Source organism: Pygoscelis adeliae, unplaced genomic scaffold (genome assembly GCF_000699105.1).
Source record: "Pygoscelis adeliae isolate BGI_AS28 unplaced genomic scaffold, ASM69910v1 Scaffold160, whole genome shotgun sequence".
Lineage (NCBI taxonomy): Eukaryota > Metazoa > Chordata > Aves > Sphenisciformes > Spheniscidae > Pygoscelis > Pygoscelis adeliae.
The window spans coordinates 10,541,797-10,560,904 of NW_008824035.1; the positions used below are offsets into that span (position 1 = coordinate 10,541,797).

Consider the following 19,108-nt stretch of genomic DNA (forward strand, 5'->3'; position numbering starts at 1 on the left):
CTAAATTCACCATTTTAGATACTCCACTGAATTTTCTTAAAGTAGATTCACTGTTGCTGTGACTGGATTTGTAAATGATGGAAGGGCAAACCAGCAGCCTGATGCCAGCAGCGTCTACAATGAAAAACTTTAAATATACTCAACAGATCTTATGTACGTTCTTAAAAGAATATTCAAATGCACAAAACTCTTTCAAATGCTTTATCAGTACGTTGTGCAAAGTTTCACTTGACGTTTGAGTGAAGTGACTGAAGAATCTGGATTTAATCAAAATGCAGAAAAAAGTCATAAATTAAATCACATAAACCTATTATTAGTGCTTACTCTAAGTTCCTGTTAGTATGCAATAGCTCAGAAGAACAATAGCAGCATAAGAAACGAAACCTAGGATAACAGATTATATGTTTGAACAAAAATAGTTTTTATCCAGGATTACTTTATTGTCATATTGTGCCCAGAATAGGAGAGGGCTCTAATAGCGTTCAGCTTCAGCAATCCAATTCCTACACTCCTAACGTCTAGAGTTGAAAAGTTGCTACTAAGCCTCAGTGTTCATATGGCAGCTCACAAATCCACAAAATGGGATCCCCCCAGCATCTAACTGCAATTCTATATAGACAGCTGTTACTACTTCACAGGTCCTCTCTCAGCATGCAGAAGTCAGACAATACTAGTGATGGCTATGCTATTTTCTATACTACACTGATAAGTATTTGTTTAAATATTGTAGGAGATCCCTGTTTGTAACTAAGTTAATACAGAAATATAAACAGGAGTTACATGAAACTTATTAAATACCGTTTACAAAACTTTTTTTATTTCCTAAATACGACTCACTGAATAGCTGGAGTTGCTGCTGTGTGTACTTCAGAGACAGCTCACTGCAGCTCACTTGTAGGTGAAATTTGTTATCCTGTTGAAAACCATGGAACAAAAATATCCGGACTGGCAAGTCAGAAAGCTAGGAGTTTGTCTAGTAGCATCCACTGAAACCCGAGTGTTTAGCCAACTTTACCATTAACGCTCAGTCTCTAAAATGCTAGTTCAAACAGACTCACCCCAAAAGTCTGCCGAACCAAACTGGCGTATGCTCCCCAAGCAGTAGCGTCAGTGGAACTATCACTGTTCTCTAGCTGTTATACAAGAGATCATTGCCTCTTTCTCTCTGCCAAAGGAAAGGATAGTCCAGACGTTTCTTAGACAACTTCAGGCAAAGTCAGCAGGGCTAGTTTAATTTGCTGATGAAGGTTGTTTCAGATAATTGTCTTAATTAACTGTAACGGATTAGGGAATACTCATATAGTCTCTCCTGGCAGCAGTGCTGCAGAAGCTGTAATCTGCTGCAGAATGGCAGGATTCAAAGTTTCTAGACCTCTAAGAGGCTGTTTATTCGTATCTTTGGTGCCAAGAATTAGTAACAAGATAGTTCCTGTAAACCAGGTCATAAGTTTTGCTGTCCACAGGCACATCCCAACAGCTTAGAATGTTCCCAGCCTATACTGGAATGAGAAACCATGCTCAGCCTAAGACTGAACCTTCACCACTACAGGAACTGGAGGCACTAGCTCACCTCTTTCAACAGTGTCAACATGAAAAGGAAAAAATATTCCAATAGGTTATGAAAAGGTTAATCTGCCCTCATCACTGTGTGAGAGAAGTTTCACTATTTGTCTAAGGAAAGCAATTTTGTCCTTTTGTCTCAGTAGTTTCTTTCATATCTATCCCGCACCATCAATTGAATATGGCAGCCTTAACCACCTCTAGCATCAAGCCTACATTCCATGACATTTCTCAGCCCTTTTGGACACCCATATAACCTGGGGGTGATGACAGACAAACCTCCCTTCCCTTCCCACATCAGGTACTAGACTGATGAAAGGAAGATATATGCCAGACTCTTCTGCTTTTTTATGCTCCCCCCCAAGAAGAGTAACTTATGAAGAGGGAAACAATGTTCAGCCTCTCCAAGTGGGCAAACAGCCCATCAGGCAGTGGTTTTTTTGCTAGTTCTACAGTTTCTTAAAAGGCTTAAGCTTCTTCATTGAGTGACTTCAGCCTTAGTGATGCAAAAGCTCAGGCAGTGTTAGTGTAGACTTCCCCTGAAGCACAAGAAGTATCCTGGATCTCTATGCAGAAACCAAATTAAAGCACAGTTCCTCAGTTCAGCTTTCCCTCTTCTGACTTATCACCAGCACCTCAACACATTCAATAAGAAACCAAAACCAACCAACCAAAGAAACCCACCCCAGTCCCCCACATCCCACAATTTACCTTCAGGCTTACTACTAGTCAGGAGAGGTCTTTTTAAAATTGTTATTATTAATGAGTATAAAAGATTTGGATACTACAATAGATGAATGATGTAATATCATACAGGCAAGATATCCTAGCCAGAAGAACTAAGATTTCTAAAAAGAATTTAATAGAAAATACAAAAAATCCACAGGAGTTTTTAAACATTTGGAAAACATAACACCACTTCTCCACATCCTATCAGACGGTAGCGGAGAACAGTCAATCTACAAACTGCAGTTTTCAAAGCTGGACCTGAATCCCATTAGGACCATGAAACGTGGTTAATACATGTCAAGGATCCTTATTCAGATTAAGTCCTCTTGATTACAGGCCAAGACAAATCAGTTTTAAAGTCTGAACCACAAGAAAAGATACTATAATTTATTCCTTTGAGGGAGGAGAGACAGGAGGACCTCAAGGCTGAGAAGTAACAGATAGCAGAATAGAGCCAAGGAACTATATAAAGGCACCTGCTTCCTACAGATTTGTATGTTTCTTACACTAGTTAAAGTAGAAGTGCTTTCGGAGTCCTTACAAAGCCTTGGCTCTTTCCCCAACTGTGAGGTATTTTCCCGAAATCATGAACCTGCAAAATTGGAGGTTTGAAAAAGAATATGCTCAAGGCCCTTTAGAGGCTTAAGTAGAATGCGTCTGATAGCTTACGGGAGCAGGATCCACCTTCAAGAAAGGGTAAAGAGCCTGCACTCAGGAAGCATGCCAGCCAGGCCACAGAACCAGTCTTGTAACCAGCTCATATGACGTTAAACCAAAGAGTGCGCAGGCCCTACACAGTACAATAGGATCCAAGCAGAACAGCCTGAGGAGGAACAAGTTAGGAGAAATTTAAGAGAGATGCAATATTTATATTGCTTAGATTTATGTATTAACTTGCTATTCAGGTTTCTATTAAGTCTTGAGGCAAAACAGAAGGGTAAAAGAAAATTCATACAATTGAAGTGATACTGTATCTGAGAATCTACATTGTTTATTTCAGCAATAAGTGCCCCCAAACCTAGAGTACAACATTTAAAAATCTACAACACAAAAATAGAAAATATTCAAAATGCACAGAAACACAAGTCACCTTTAATGTGATTAAAACGTCACATGAGATTTTTTTGCAGTTAAGTGGCAATTAAGGATGTGCTTTACAACACTATATAGAAATTTGCAAGTTTCCTGTACAGGCAGGATCCTCATGCTTGTGCAAGTCGTTCTAGGACTCTTCGGTAATCTGAAACAAGTTGTTGGAAGCTCTCTTCTAACTGCTCATGTTGCATGTTTAGGTCTATTTGGTTCAACTGATTCGTCAGCTCCTCTGGTCTTAGACACCTTCTCATCTTGGCAAGTTCTCTCTGCTTTTTCTAAGCAATCAAACAAATAGTAGTTTGAACACAACCAATAATCATCAAGAACATGGTCTTTCATTAAATTCATTCAGTTCTTTAAGATGTCCCTAATCCTAAGAAAAACAGTAACGGTGTTTGATTAGGACATAATTTCTGTTAAAGCCTCATAGTTTCTGTATTACCAATGAACCAGGGAAGTGAAAAATGGTTTCAAATATTTTCCTTAACCAAACAGATTAGGTCTAATGGTACTTCTACTGCTGAAGATGTATGGCATGAAAAACTAGACTGTAGAAAATTGACTGGGATATTTAGTTCTATGCTGACATTAATCACACTGGTGTCCCATTATGTGGCTGTTCAGCCAACTAATTTCCCTATAATTGACTATCAAAAATTAATTTTAAGCCTCCTGTACACAGAAAACATTTCAGGAATTGTTACAAATTATTCACAAGTTACCAGGGATTAGCAGTAACAGCATTGAAATGCAATAAGAGTATTTACAAGCATAAACATATTTGTACAGCAAGAAGATGAGGAGTTCCCCTTGCTGTATCACACGTGATATTTTTACCTGTTTCTTAAATAAAAAAAGTATTTTGAAGTGTTTTTCCTTTCCCCACGTATGTTTTTTTATACAACTGATATCTATTTCTGAACTGCTCAGTTCCTTAGTTACTTTACATTCTTCAGTCTTCCCTCACTTTGTAAAAGCGGAATGTCATTCAACATTTTATTAATAAAAGAAATATATGCATTATGTATGCCTGGCATCTTATCAATAAGTCTTTGCAATGCCTATGGAATCAGAGTTTGTTATAACAAAATTTCCCCAAAACAATTCTACTTCTACATCAGTCTCAAAATCAAAGCCCTTCTGTACTCCATTTAATTTTACACTTATCTCTCAAGGGAAAGTGTGTTTTCTTTCTGTGATTGATGCTAAGGGTCAGGAGGAGGGAGTGGAGACCACAGTAAATTGTAAATGAGTAACATCAGAAAAACTTTGATAATCTCCCACAGATCCCATAGATAGGCAAAGTTCAGTTCAGAAAAGGAGGTTCTGTATCAGAGTGCTGATGAGGCCTCCAGGTACATTTCTGGCCAATAATCAGGAAACATTTCCTTGTAGAAAGGACATCAAAAGCAGCATAGCTGTTCAAATTTTAGATTCATGTTAGCTCCATCTAGTCAAAATGGGTAAGATACTCAAAACATGTGATGAGTTGCCCAAATGAAGAGAGATGAGTGTCTTCTGAGCAAGCTTCTGTCAGTAGAAAAGCTAAAACCTCCTTATTCTAGAATTAATTCAAGTCTGCTTAATTAACAGGCATATCTGTTAAGATTATAAATACTAGCTCTCAAAAAAAGGTGTCAGCTTATAAATGCCCATTACATCTGACAGAGATGACCTAAAGTTACACTAAGTTCCAGATTCCAGGTAAAAAGCAAACTCCCTCTGCATGTTTCGGATGTTTCAACATCCATTTCCCTCTAAATATACTACCAGCATACCCAGGTACACAAGATTCTGAAACCTGCAATCAGTGACATTTTACCTGGGCAGTTTCAAGATGATTCTTTGGGAGCAAGTTATTGGGCTGGGCAGAAAAGTGTATTCTGTTCAAGTGGCAAACCCGAACCAAGTATTATGATTAATAAAAGCAGCACAGCAGTGGTGTTTACTTCCAAAAGGGACGACATGAAGAACAAAGACATGATCAAGGAGACATGTCTAGCAGCACAGCCCGCTAATGAGCATAAAAAGCAGAGTTCTTCAGAAATGGAGAAGCCACAGTGAAACTGAAATATCACAAGCTGCTCACCCTCTGAACTACCTTAGAGTGATGCCCTGTTCACTAAGATACCAAATATTTTGTTTCCTGTATTAGTAGTACTTATACAGAGGTCAACATAGTTGGCTGTATCAGTCATTCCACTCTAGTAGTGCCATATACATAAAAATCTCAGTATTTTTAGCAACAGCCTCCTTGCTAATGTGAAGACTTCAAGGGGAATAGATGTATTACAGGTTTTTTCATCTGGGGTTTCTGCATACAGTTTTATTCCTGCTACTGTTAGCCAGGAAATAGCAGTAAGATGCAATACCATTTTTACTAAATGAAGGTAGTGGCAATTTAGAATTATTCTACATCTGTAGAACATTGTTCAAGTGAAGCTATCAAGTGCTTTACATAAAAAAGTGATAGCAGCATTAGAGTATGCAGTAATATTCCTGATTCTTTATTAAATTTTGCTTTCCCCCCTCCAAATTACTATATATATTACAAGTTAGTTTAATTGCAGTTCTGAAAAGTTTTTGAAAACAGCACCATGACTAAAATTTATTGGAAACATTGTTTAAAGTGAGTGCATGAGTAAGCTGTTTACTAGGCAGAACTACCATAAACAAGATGGCTGTATTTCAGAACATGAAACTTAAAATCAAAGAAAGGGTGTTGGCTGCTTTAAGGATTCTTTTCAATCCTCACCAAAATAACTGAAAAATCAAAAATCCAATATTCTTAAGTAGCAATATTGCATATCTAGCAATACAAAATCCATTCATTATTAGTGCATTTATTGCATGCAGAGAGTAAAGTGGAAACAATTGCTAGAAGCACTAGAATTGAAGCTGCTTATGGAATTTTGGATTTCCCCCATAGGACTTCAGTGCTGAGTGAATGAATTGAAATCATGTAACAGCCCTGTCAGCTGAAAAATCACGGCCTTGTTTGTAGTGGATACCGAGTGAAATTTAGCAAAGGAGACAAGACACTCATGAAAAAGAACAGAAAGTGTTTTGATTAAGGTCCTGCCAGTCAGCCTGACATGGTATTATCTCCAGATCAGGCAAGTATTAAATACAGTGCTGGGTTCTCTGCTAATAGCCCCCCCAAGTCCAACATGAGTACAATCAAAGTTTTGTTGTTTTGGTATAACAGGGTAAGTGCTGCTTTAGGAAGGCTTGCAAGCTAATCAAGGTACTTCTCATACTTTTGTGAAACTTTTCAACAGGGTTTTGGTTTGCTTAACAAGTACTTAATTGAAAAGAGTAACTAACCTGCTAGTTATAGCAATAAAGCTAGATTTATTTGCGGTCTTTTGACTCTTCATACAAAGACTGATGCCATTAGCAACTAGGATTTTTTTTTTTTTTTTAAATCTGTATCTCAAAACGTCAGTTTATGCAACATGGACCAACTATATTGAAGATCCTGAGAAGCATACTTAATAGGAACTAAGAAAGCTACTAAGTTTAGTACTTGCTTAAACTTTACTGCTGAAATTATTTTCTATTCCATCTGCATGGAGCTCTATGTTGACATTGCTAGATTACTTCTAGCAAGCTGTTTTGTAAAGACCTAGCTAGCAAATAGAACAGGAATCTAAACTATATCTAGTCTGCAGTGTAAACTTATTACAGCATTTATGTCCCCAAATTTTTGGCTTGTCTAACATTTTTAACCTTTTCAAGAAATTGACATTTTTTCTTCCTTAAGCCTACCTGGACATAATGCCACTTGTAGCTAGATAACATACGCTTAGTAGTAACTTCCTGCTGGAATTGGACAGGAAACAGTCAGGAGCCAAACACAGGATCTTCAGTACTGCTACATATGAATGTTCTCTGCATCTGTATACGTGTCAGTTGAACACTGCATAACTAATAGTAGTTGATTGGCAACATAATTGGCATCAACTACATTTATGGAAATGAAAGTAAAATCAAGTATAATTAGCCTTGAAATAAGTATTAAATTATACTTAAGTCATATACACCTTATAGGGGCCAATCAGTCTTCTTTTAACGTCCAACCGATAGCTTCTGGACTGTTCTGCATCACCCATATCTGTTGCACGTAATCGGAGAATTTCATAAACTCGTCTTGTGTGTTGCTAATGAACAGAAAGGAGAACAAAAACCATGTCTGAATAAAGAGGTCACTCAATAGGACTCAAAGTGGAGAAACACTGAAATATTAGAGTAGTTCCTCAGCTTATTGGAAGACAGTCAGAGGCATGGACAAAACCTCAGTCAAACCTGTCCTTCTGTCTGGTAGGTTAAGTGAATAAACATTCGTGTTTTTCCTTCAAAACCATTTTCTTCCATGCAGCCAGTGTCTGATCTCTCAAAAGTGTTGCACCAGCTGTAGAGGTGCTTCAAGGACCTGCTGTAAATGAGCAGCAGGAAGTCCAGAAGCCAGAGTCCAAAAATACTTCAAAGAACTGAAGGAGTGGAACTAGAGTGACATTAAGCCATATTTTACTAAACAGTATCTACTTTGCTGATTTTAATAATCTCCATATACCTATTGCCCTTCACAAGGCCTCCTGGAAGTTCTAAATATGAGAATGAAACAACAATATTTAAAGTTTTCTTTTTACTAGGGAAGAAAATGAAAGAATTAGTAAATGGAAAAACTGAAGTGCTTTTGGAACCAGGATCAACGAGTATCACATCTGGGAAGAAATAAAATCATGTTGCTACTATATTACCGTTAACTGTTGCATCTGTATGAAAACAGAATTTAAAGACCAAGTATTCTTTTGCCTAGCAACAGAACAAAAATAGGATTGTTTGTTTGCTACACTAGCACATGTTCAGATACTGTTAAAAAAGCAAACCAACTTATTTATCCTTTCAGGTTTAAGATATCAGACACAGAAGGCTGCAGATATAGTTTCCTTATACAAGCTCTACCATTTTCATGAACATTTGAATATGGCTTCACATCCCTCATCCCTCCAAGTTTTCATTAAACCATGTTCAAATACATTTTTTAACTAAGCAACTCTGTCTTTTCACTACCATACTCACTAATGAGTTCAATCATTTACTGATATTACCAACAAATTGTTCAATTTAACTGTTTAGTTCTCCAAGTGTTTAGAGCTGCCTTAGTAGCAGTTGTTTGCTACTTTAGTGTTCTGCATTCCCAAAACAACACTTGTTATTTGTATAAATATACTTGAAAGAAATGGAAACCACATCAAATTCTATTACATCAACAGAATTAGTAGGTAAAAAAGCACTTATCTAAAACCATGAGCTAGGTATCTTGCTTCCAGATACATCCTAAAAATCTGTTGAAATAAGCTAAAGTGGGCAAACCCCAAGTCTCCACCTCTATGTTTAAATTGTTATTCTACTAGTTTGGTAAGAATATGTCCAACTACAACTGTTCTGATTTAATACCTTATTTATTTTCAGTTTTTGTTGAGCTTCCATCACCATTTCTTGACTGAAACCCTGCATTAACTTTCCTGGGGAAAAGCAAAGCAAATCTTGACAGAGCTTTACAAGAACAAAGTCTCTTAGCTTCACATAGTTTTCAGATGGATCTTCAGCTAGAAAGAATAAAAAAGCACACAGTTAATATCAGCTTTATTTGTTTCCTCATTTCTGGTATGTAATTACAGAGAACTATGGAAAACAAAAGCAGATACAGTATTCATCATTATATAAACAACTGTGCTTAATTGTAAGTACTGCTATCAAAGTTTTAGCTGTTTGACAGTAGACATTAAAGAGATTGCAGAAAGAAAAACTTCTAATATTTTGTGTATACAGTACTGTACAGTATTATATACGCATTTCTAAGACTGACAATATACATGTTTAATCCAGTTCAACTCCTTGGGAAAAGAAAATTACTCTCTGTATAAACCCTTTTTCTTGTTTGTTCCATCTATTCTATATTTGCCGGAGTGGTAGAACTACTAGAACACAAACTAATTATGTGGAAAAAGACTGGTGAAACTATCTTACTGTATACAACTAGACTAGCCAAAGACATGTATTGACCACGAGTTATAGTCTTTGTTAGCAGGGAAGATAGGGAAAGGTACAAGGACCCAAAGGACAAGCTTATCCAAAATAAAAAGGCTGGAAGGACCTAAGCAAAAGCTGATCACAATTTCAAATTACTTCCATTTTGCTTAAATGGCAACATAACTATCAAAACTGTTGCTTTAGAAAAACCACCAAAGTTAAAAACTAGCTTCGGTGAACATCAACATGGTCCCATATGCAACTTTATTCCCACTTATGAACTACGCAGAAGGAAAATGCATACAATGTTCTGAATATGTTTCTTTCTTCCTTACTTAATTGTTTGGACAGGCTTACTACAAATAAGTAGCAGGGTCACGTTCCCACCAAACACTCATTCTTCTGTGGACTAGTATTGTGGAATATATTGCTAAACAGCTTATATCCCAGCTGTGTTTCTTTAGTTTTGAGGACCACTGTAAATAGTTGAAATTTGCAGTTTAGGGACTGGAAGTTACCAGGTTACCAAGTTACCAAGTTACCAAAAGCTAGGTTCCCACCAAGAAGATGGACTGGGATAGAAGTTTTTGCTGTGTATATGCAGCACTGCACAACTGGCAATTTATTTTTTGGCTTGGAGAATGTTTATGATGATTGTATCAGTTAAAGTGTTTTGTGCATGAGTGACCTAATCTTGTATGGCAAGTCTTATAGCACTTATTCTGCAAAAGAGATGGGAGAAGCTGTACTAAAATGAACTGATTCCATTCTTTTTTTGCTCAGATTAGTTAAAAGAAAGATGAGGCAGTTTCTGTACAGGAAGCACTATCAGCATACATTTCACTTTGTCAGTTAGGATGACAAGTTATAAGCAGAACAAAATACTTGTTATAAATGTGAAACTCCAAAGTATTAAAAAAAAGCATTAGCTCTTTCAAAGAAGTTAATTAGATCTTCACTTCCTCTTTTCAGAAAGGTTAAAGGCTTTACTTCACAATTTTAGATGCTATATAACTAAATATCCTGGTCATACCAGGATTGTCCAGCCTGATTTTTCCCCTCAAAAAGAACAATAAATAATTTTGTAAAAGCCTTAATTTCCATAACTTGAGTGGCATGTACAATATTGCAGGCTTTCTCCTGCTTTATTCCATAAAGAAATTAAAACCTATTTTAGTGCACATTTACTGTTTGCTACAACCCTGCATTTAAGGCACTGAGCCATGAACATTTCACATGATTTATGCAGTACCTTGTTAAGACTTTGTTTATCCTCAGCTATAAAAGCTATGTAAAGCTTTGTACTATTAAAAGGAAAAAGAAAAAAGTAAATGCATGATGCACATGATTTCCTGTTGCATAAACAAAGTTATACTTCCTTAGATTCCTATGAACTGGATTAAAATTATGAGGTGGATTACTTTATGTTAGGATTATCCTGCAGCAATGCATTATGAAGGCAAGTGTTCTACCGTATTTTAATTAGAATGGGGGAGTTACTCCTAACTAAGATGAGGTCTGAGATAGCACATAGAATTGAATGGTCAAGTCGTGTTTGAACTGCATTTCTTCCTATATGGGACTTGAAATGACAGGACAGATGTCACATTTGTAGCCATTTATGTTATAATTTCTATGCACATACACCCTTTTCCCCCCTCTGACATTTCCTCAATTTTTTATTTTTAGGTGTTTGTGCACACAGCTCTAGTATCATGGGTGCCTTCAGCCAGCAATACATGCTCCTGGAGGACAAATTCTCTACAGATTTTGACTGTCTGTAAAATTTTGGCTTGCACACTAATATTAATATGCTATTTTAGTTTTTGTCCCCTCTCCCCCCAATTTTGAGTTTTGGCTAATAGGAGTAAGTTGAACCAGGAATTTGACAAAGCTTGATCTCTTGGCAAACTCAGCTGTGTATCTCACAATAAAATGGCTAATTAGCTGGTAATCCGTTCATGCTAGGGATTGAATTTTCCTGGTGTGCTGTTCTCTAAGTAAAGGATTTAAGGAGCTACATTATATACCGTTCTTCTATAAACCAGGGTACTATTAATCATGAATTGAGCTGAAGCTAAATCTTCAAAAGGCCATTTCATTCTGACAAATGAACATGAAAGTTAGCTTGCAGGCTAACAACCTGTGAATGCTACAAGTTGCTTATTAAACAGGTGAACTGAGTTAAAAATTCAACACAAACCTGTTATATCAAGTACTGTAGGAGAAGACATATAGTATCTATGAACTGTTTCAAGAAGCTGAGCACCATGGCCTTCTCCTTGGAATGGTGGCAAGATCAGCATCTGGCTACAAAGGTACATATTTTCAGTTCAAATGCATGCATTTGCAAACATTATGATGTAAAGGCTTAACAAACAAAATGGTATTTCTTTTTAGATTAAAGTACGTGTAGCAATCTTCATGTTAAAATATAATTTTTAATGGAGTCTTAAAATTGTTAAATATTCAAAACTTGTTTGAGATTCCCTCCGCTTCAAGAAAGGAACAATGAAATAAATCAGTGCATAGCCAGCTAATAATGGGGATTTTTTTAAACAAATCAACACCATTATAAACAACTATTGGGAACTTCAGCAGTTCCCTCTTCTGAAATAAAAGGCAAGGCACGAGTTACGCCGCCAATTACCTTACACGTGGCCGGGTTTTGTCTGGGTACACATAGTAATTATAGACTGTCATGTAGCCTACGGTCGCAAAGAGCGTAGCTCCATCCTTATTATACTTCTCAAATCTGCAGATAAAACAGAAAGCCAAGCAGGTCAATTACAGTCGCGCTCCCATGCAGTGTCCATTTTCTTTTCCATTCTCCAACTGAATTTTCAGTGTCAGCAAGCTACTCTGTGAGGGCCCAATGGGTACACCTGCTATGTTCTGAATGTACAATTCACTTAATTGGTGTGCAGCAACTTGGATAAATCAGGCCTCTTTACAGCACTTCAGTGCACTTGCCTATTATAAAGATGAATAGGTGGCAAGTAAAAGAAAACACAGGCAAAGCTCATTTTACTGTTTAAGCCTACATTCAGGGCTCTAACGGACAACAGCATTTAATTCGGCTCTATTCTCAAGGTTTCCCAAAGCATAATGGAGGAAAACTCAAGCCTCATAAACAATGGTTTTTCTTTCCTGGGAAAAATATCATTATACTGCTCCAATAATTGGCCAGCCACAATTAAAATGCAGGCTTTGTGGAGGTAATAAGGTCCACTGTTGCTTTAGAACTGTACTTACACTAGAAAGTAGTTCCATCTTTCATCATCTACATCAATAAAGCTAGCAGTTTCAATAAACCACATCAAGAACGTCTGAAGCCTTTCATGATATTCTCGAAAGCCTGGACATGTCATGTCGGCCTAGGGAAAAAGCCAGGAGAAGTCAGGTGAAACCTATCACAGATGTAAGAGGAAAAAAATATGCAAAACCTAATTAAGTTCCCCAATACAAAAAAGCATGTTTATAATTATTAATAAACTGGTAAAATGATAGTCTTTATATACTATAGTTGAAACATTACTGAAAGTGCATCACTGAAAAAACACCTTTAATTTGGTTGCTCGAAGGCAGAAGTTTCACTTATTTTTCATACCTTGTATATCTGATATGTTATATCTTCACCAGCTTCCTCGTTATGGACAGAATATGTGTGCAGCAGCATTCCGAAGGGCTTGAAGTTGACCTCCTTCTCCAGCAGAGACACAAAGTCATCAGTGTTTGTGCAAAAACCAGGAGGAATGATTTCTCTAATTTTACTTTCAACATCGTCTGCCTGGAGGTTATAAAAGGAGGCAGGATCAGTGGAAGATTAGAAAAAGACAGCACTGATGTCACTATTGTGCTATAAGAAATGAATATAAAAGAGGTGCTATAGCCTAACAGTAATTAAAAAAGAAAAAAGCATTCAAGTAGTGACCTTCCAGCAAGTAAAGGAGCTGCACTCATGAGATCTAGACATGTCACAATCCAGCCACTGTAAGCATCAAAAAGCTCGTAGTTGCAGCATAAGTTCATGAGCATTTTTATGTTTAAAGATTGTTACATTTGTCCACGTAAAACTTAAGTGTGTTGATAGCTATTCTGAAAGTGCAGCATATTCAGAAGCTAAGACTTTCCAGCCAGCAATTCTCCAAGACTATGCTACATAGTCTTGTGGAACTCAGGTTCCCAAACAAGCAGCTTACAAGAGGTATTAGGTGGTGCAGAACTAAGTGGAGAAAAAGGGACAAAGACCAAAAATGATAGCTCCCAAACAGGAAAGTGACAGCTAGCACACTCTTGCATTCTTACATCTCCCTGCTTGAAGTGCCTGCCTATAGGATCAGCTGCAAAACACATTACAAACTTCGAAGAAAACATCCCACATTCAAATCAAAGAACATTTTGAAAACAAAGTTTGACATAAAATAATGAAAATATAACTGAAGGATACTGTCCGCAAGTCTAACCTGTAGTCCAACATACTAGGGAAGAAGAAATATTCTGACACCAAAATTAAATTCAGAGATTAAAATTACTCTTTTCAGATAACCAAAGTGAAAGTTAGAGACTATCAGCTGAGCAGACTTCATAATCCTTTTCAGACCCCAAAAAGACCACTTGATTGAATACATTTACTACTTCTTTTTAACCATGAATATTTGATGAAGTTTCACAATAACGTATTACTGCTTCTCACCAGGCAATAAAACTTAATGAATTGGTCTCAACTTAACAAAACCGTACTCCTCAATACAACCCCTAAAAGCCTGACATTACATTCAACAAAATGAGCTTACATTCAATTCAAACTTTCCTCCAGACAATGAATCCAAGTTTTTACTTAATGGAGTTTGCCGTGAGTTCAGCTGTAATGTTTGTATTGTATCTATTTCCACAAGGACTGACACAAGAACACTTTGTGTTAACTTACTAAGCAGCTCTTTCACACCGTTTACATGCATGATGGGTATTAGTTCAAAACCAAGACCCTTGCTACTTAGCATTCAAAACAGGGAAATTAAGATGCTTAGAACAAAATACACTACAAAAGGCTAATACAACATGCTACTAATTCCTGTCCTTTCAACCATAGTCCCTTAAGTAGAAGCAATGCACCTGCAAATGAATAGCACTTTATCATTCAGTTACATTTTTAGTGTAGAGAAAGATGGATGTAGTTCAGCACAAACAAGTTTTATTCTTAATGGTTTGGTACTACCAACATTTATATTTATATTTGTAGAGAGCTATTAAGCAGTTAAAATATAGCTCTACAATACTTTGTGTAAGAATCCAGTTAAAATGCGTACAATCTTTACATCCATTTCATTCTCAAAACAAAGGAGATGCATTTATTGGAACCTTTGCTACTCTTAAAGCAATATTAGTTAAACATTTTCTTTACACTTACTGATTTAACTGCCTTACACAAAATCAGCCATTTTTTTCAGAATCAATGAATTACATTAAAGAAAAAGTATTTGTATGGAACACATTTTAGAAATGCTTTTTTTTGTAACTGGGCAAGTGTATTGTTTACACATATCTTAAGTCTGCACTGCTGACAAAGCTGTAGGAAACTGCAACTAAGAATCTGTAGCGACTTTCATTTTATATACCTGAAAAAGGCATGTAAAAATAATCTAGAATTAAAACAAGACTTCCAAGCATCAGTTCAATAACTCAGACTATGTGGAAGATATCTAAAAAGGGTGAATATGCAGTATGAAGTATTATATAAATAGTGTTTAAGTAATTTTGCTCTCCTCATGTTTTTAAGTTTCTTCATTAGTGATAAAAAGATAAACTTTCACCTGCTGAAAGCATGTCAGATAATGCTTCCATCACTGGCTGCCACAACAGAAAACTCTTGTTTTCCATAAAATAGAAAGAATTAAATCATGAGAACAGAGGCTTAGCAGATAAAGCAGTACATAATCCTTTTTAGTTCTGTATTACCACAACATATTTTCACCTACTGCCTCCTAGAAGTTCTCTCCCCTTGAAACGGGGCCTGACATAATTTAAGAAAAGAAGCTATATTCTTCAGTTACTTTTAGGGTTAACAAGATCTCCCTTTCTGACAGAGAAAATCCCAGAATCCTCAGTTTGAGTGGTGGCATAAGTTTAAGTCATCCAGTTTTCAGTTATTAAGTCCTGGAATACTGGAATCTAGAAATATAAACAGCATACAAATAATTTGTTTCATTAATACTTGTACTTTTTAATGGAAACATCCATTACATAATAGGCACTTTCCAAATACTTCTCTGAGGTGCTCATAATCCAAGGAGTTACCAAAAATTTGTTTACTGCCTTTCCCTTGTGTATTTCTTTGATATTGGCAAGAGGTTCATTTCTTTTATCAGAGCAAGGCACTCATATCTTACCAACTGGCATCGATGTATACGATGACACACAGATTTCTGTTCAGAAAAACAATCCAGTTGACTACTGCAACAGTGTTAAACATAGGCAAAGCCACTTAAAATGAAGCATTCAAAAACCTGAATGAAGCCAGCCATGAGTTGTTGAGCTTATGGTTCATGGAAGTACTGTCTGTAACGTATTACTTTCATAATCAGAATCATGAGGTGATGATAGGGAATTTGGTATAGGCTTGTAACTAAATTTGATCTGTAGTAGGACTACTTAAGTGGGCAGTGTCTCACTGTACATTGCATTTGACTCTGGATAATTTTAATACAGAGATTATTCTTGTACTACCAGGCAGTTATAACATTTGTATACATGTAGATGCTGTTTCAAAGTGGCTTAATTTAAAATAATCATAGAAACATATTTGAAATCTGAATTTCTCTAACAGTTAAATGTATTAATTCCAGTGGGCAGCAATGGAGTGATCAGTAGCATTACTTAAAACAAGGATGCCCAATATTAAAATTACACTTTTTCATTAACTTGTGTGAAGAATGTATCAGGCCAGCTGCAAAGCAAGATACATACATTTATAGTAAAGACTGTTTCAGAGATTAGTGAAATACTTTCCCCCACCCCATCATAAAATCCAGATGAAAACGGGGATATTTGAACAGCTGCAAATCTCAAAGCAGCAAGCAATTCAGAGGTCAATGCTATTAATATTTGCACTAGAAGAAAGCAGCCTCTCTTCAGATATTTGAAAGAATCAACTCCACCCAAGGGATAAATTCTGTCCATTTTCACTAGATGAAGTGACAACTTCTGTTCAAAACATGACTGATCATACTTTGCTGAGCCTTCCCCACTAACATGGTTTAGATCCATCTTTAGGAAGATGATGTTAAGATGCATAAATATGACTGGCTCCTGACATTTCAGGATCTTATCTTCTTCCTCATGTTTGAAGAGATCTTGGAAGAAAAAAAAATAGCGGTATTGGGAGGAATATTTCTGTCAGTCCCTAGCAGAGTTTGTAGCAGCTGCTTTAGCAATAATGGAACCAACTTAATATCACAGAATAAAACCACTTGCTGTTGAATGGCCTTGTGTGGGTATTTAGATACAAAATCCTAAGCCATGAATAACTGTGCAGAGCATTAAAACTAACTTATCACTTGTAACCAGTTATGTTAAAGGCAAAGACTACTGTCCCTTCCTAAACACCATCTATTCACAGCACATCACAGCACAAAGATTACCTGTCATGTATGGCAAATAGTCCATATCTTAGTATGATTATCCTGAAGGAGCTGAGATCAGCAACCAAACAGTTAACTTAGAAAAGTAAATGTTAGTATGCATTTAAATTAACACCTTGTTGTAATGACAGCTTATGTTTTAATCTCTGCAAATGCATTCATATCTTAAGGTGGTTAAACTAACGGCAAACACAAATGCAGAACAAGATTGATGACCGCCATATCTTTTTTTCCTACTAAGGTTTAGATATAGTCACATGAGCAGCCTATTTGGATGTACAGTGTTAACAATACCAAGGGAAGCCCAGAGTAAGCTACCACATTCTTCTGATTCAGTCAAAGCTTGTAAATACTCTGTGAAGTATACAGAAGCCTTGCTCAAAAAGATCTTCTGTTTTGTCCCCATCTCAAACCCTTAAGCAATTGGAGGAATAATTCAGTAGCAGAAGCAGGGCTTGAAAGAAGCCAGGATTCTGAGCGATCAAAGAAGTCACAGAGCATGCTCAGGGCAAGACAGACCTTGTTTACCTTGCTTGTACCTCCAGAAAAATAAAGTGGCTTTGTTATTTGTACAGAAAATAGATAGACTGTGAGTAAAAAGGTACTATGGTGTGGATTCCTGTTGTGATATGATTTTGAAATTATATTGGTGAAAGGTTGGACTGTTATTTTAATGATTACTACTTTGCCAACACGCTTTCCTTTTTTCCTTATTTCTAAAAACCTTCTAAAGATTAAAGAGCATGACCTTTCACTCCTAAGATATGTTGCCCTAGTCTCAAAAGTATTTCAGACATGTCCAGGCACTTAGCCCGTTGAACTAAGTATATTATAATACAACTTCAAAACAAGGAAGGGCAAATCTTTAAAATTCATTTAACAAAGTCATTCCAGCATTTTTTTGTTTAGAATAGGCCTTTCCTTGAAAATATTTAAATAAACTCTGATTAATTTGAAATTAGAAACTTAAAATACAGCTTGAAGTCATAAAGATGTTTACTTTAAAAAAAGCTTTTCTCAGGCAGAGTAATTTGACGTCAGTGCAAATGTATAGCCATTTCACACTACAGAGTATTACAAAGATTAATCAATAACCATATTAATAGCTCTTTTGAGAAGAAATCAACTCAATTTTTTCTTCCTTATAACTAAGTAAAACTCAGGTGATATTAAGTTTCTTTAATGCACCAGAGACCACTCTGAAAAATTGAGTTTTTCTAAATAACTGTACAGGTACTTATACAAGTATTTAACAGTTAAAAACATTGTTAAGAAGGTATTTTATTCCTATTTGTAAGTTCCATATACCTTTCTTCAGTTGGCTGAAAGACTGATTAGCTTAGCTTTTGTGAGGTTATCTCAAAAATATTCTGAGAGCATATAGGCAGAAGGATTAAAAAAAAAGCTTTTCTACAAGTGTTCTATAAGCTTGGAAAACCTGTTGGCAAAAAAAGTAAAAAAGACCCAAAATCCAAAACCAAACAAAACATCCTGCAGGTAACTGTATTATTGTATTCCTTTAAGTAAGATGTAAAGCACACGATACCCAACCAGAAGTTTCTAATCTCATTTCTACCTTACTTGTTCTCCATGTCTGCCATTTAAAGAGACACAGTCAAGCATCCTACCTCATGCGGTGTTTACAGAAACCTCCTTTTCCTTCTTACTGAATTCTCTTCAATATAAAAAACACCAATGCTAGTCCTCCTTCTGGAGACAGTTAACATGAAAATACAGACTTACTAAGTTGTTGTGGTTTTTTTGTGGAGTTGGCCTTAGTATTAGCACCTCATGTTTGACACAATTTTGATGGCACTGCAGTCAAAGGAGGAACAATGGGAAAACATACAGATGAATTTCAAAGCTTTTTTGAGCTTAGCAACAAAGGAAGCTTTGTTTGTTTGCTTTTAATGTAAATCATGTTTGGGTGGGCAATTACTAAACCCAGCATTCTTGTCCATATCCCAACTAAACCTTCTCAATAGTATTTTAAGTGCAGGTCTGGTTCTGTCTTTACCTCCACACAGTCAAACTTTTCATTAACT

The 19,108-nt window shown here is 36.3% G+C and overlaps 1 protein-coding gene across 1 annotated transcript in view; it reads right to left on the reverse strand.

Annotated features, from left to right (window-relative positions):
• Nucleotides 1-3,362: 3,362 nt before the first annotated feature.
• The window catches only part of HAT1 (histone acetyltransferase 1), a gene marked incomplete at its 5' end in the record, with an annotated part of 18,178 nt that continues 2,432 nt past the window's right edge, over nt 3,363-19,108 (reverse strand). Inside the window, 8 exon segments of the mRNA XM_009333319.1 lie at nt 3,363-3,659; nt 7,431-7,547; nt 8,848-8,999; nt 11,627-11,733; nt 12,074-12,178; nt 12,679-12,800; nt 13,034-13,213; nt 19,081-19,108. The exon segment at nt 19,081-19,108 is cut by the window's right edge and continues 24 nt beyond it. Of these exon segments, the coding sequence (XP_009331594.1) occupies nt 3,492-3,659; nt 7,431-7,547; nt 8,848-8,999; nt 11,627-11,733; nt 12,074-12,178; nt 12,679-12,800; nt 13,034-13,213; nt 19,081-19,108 (979 nt within the window).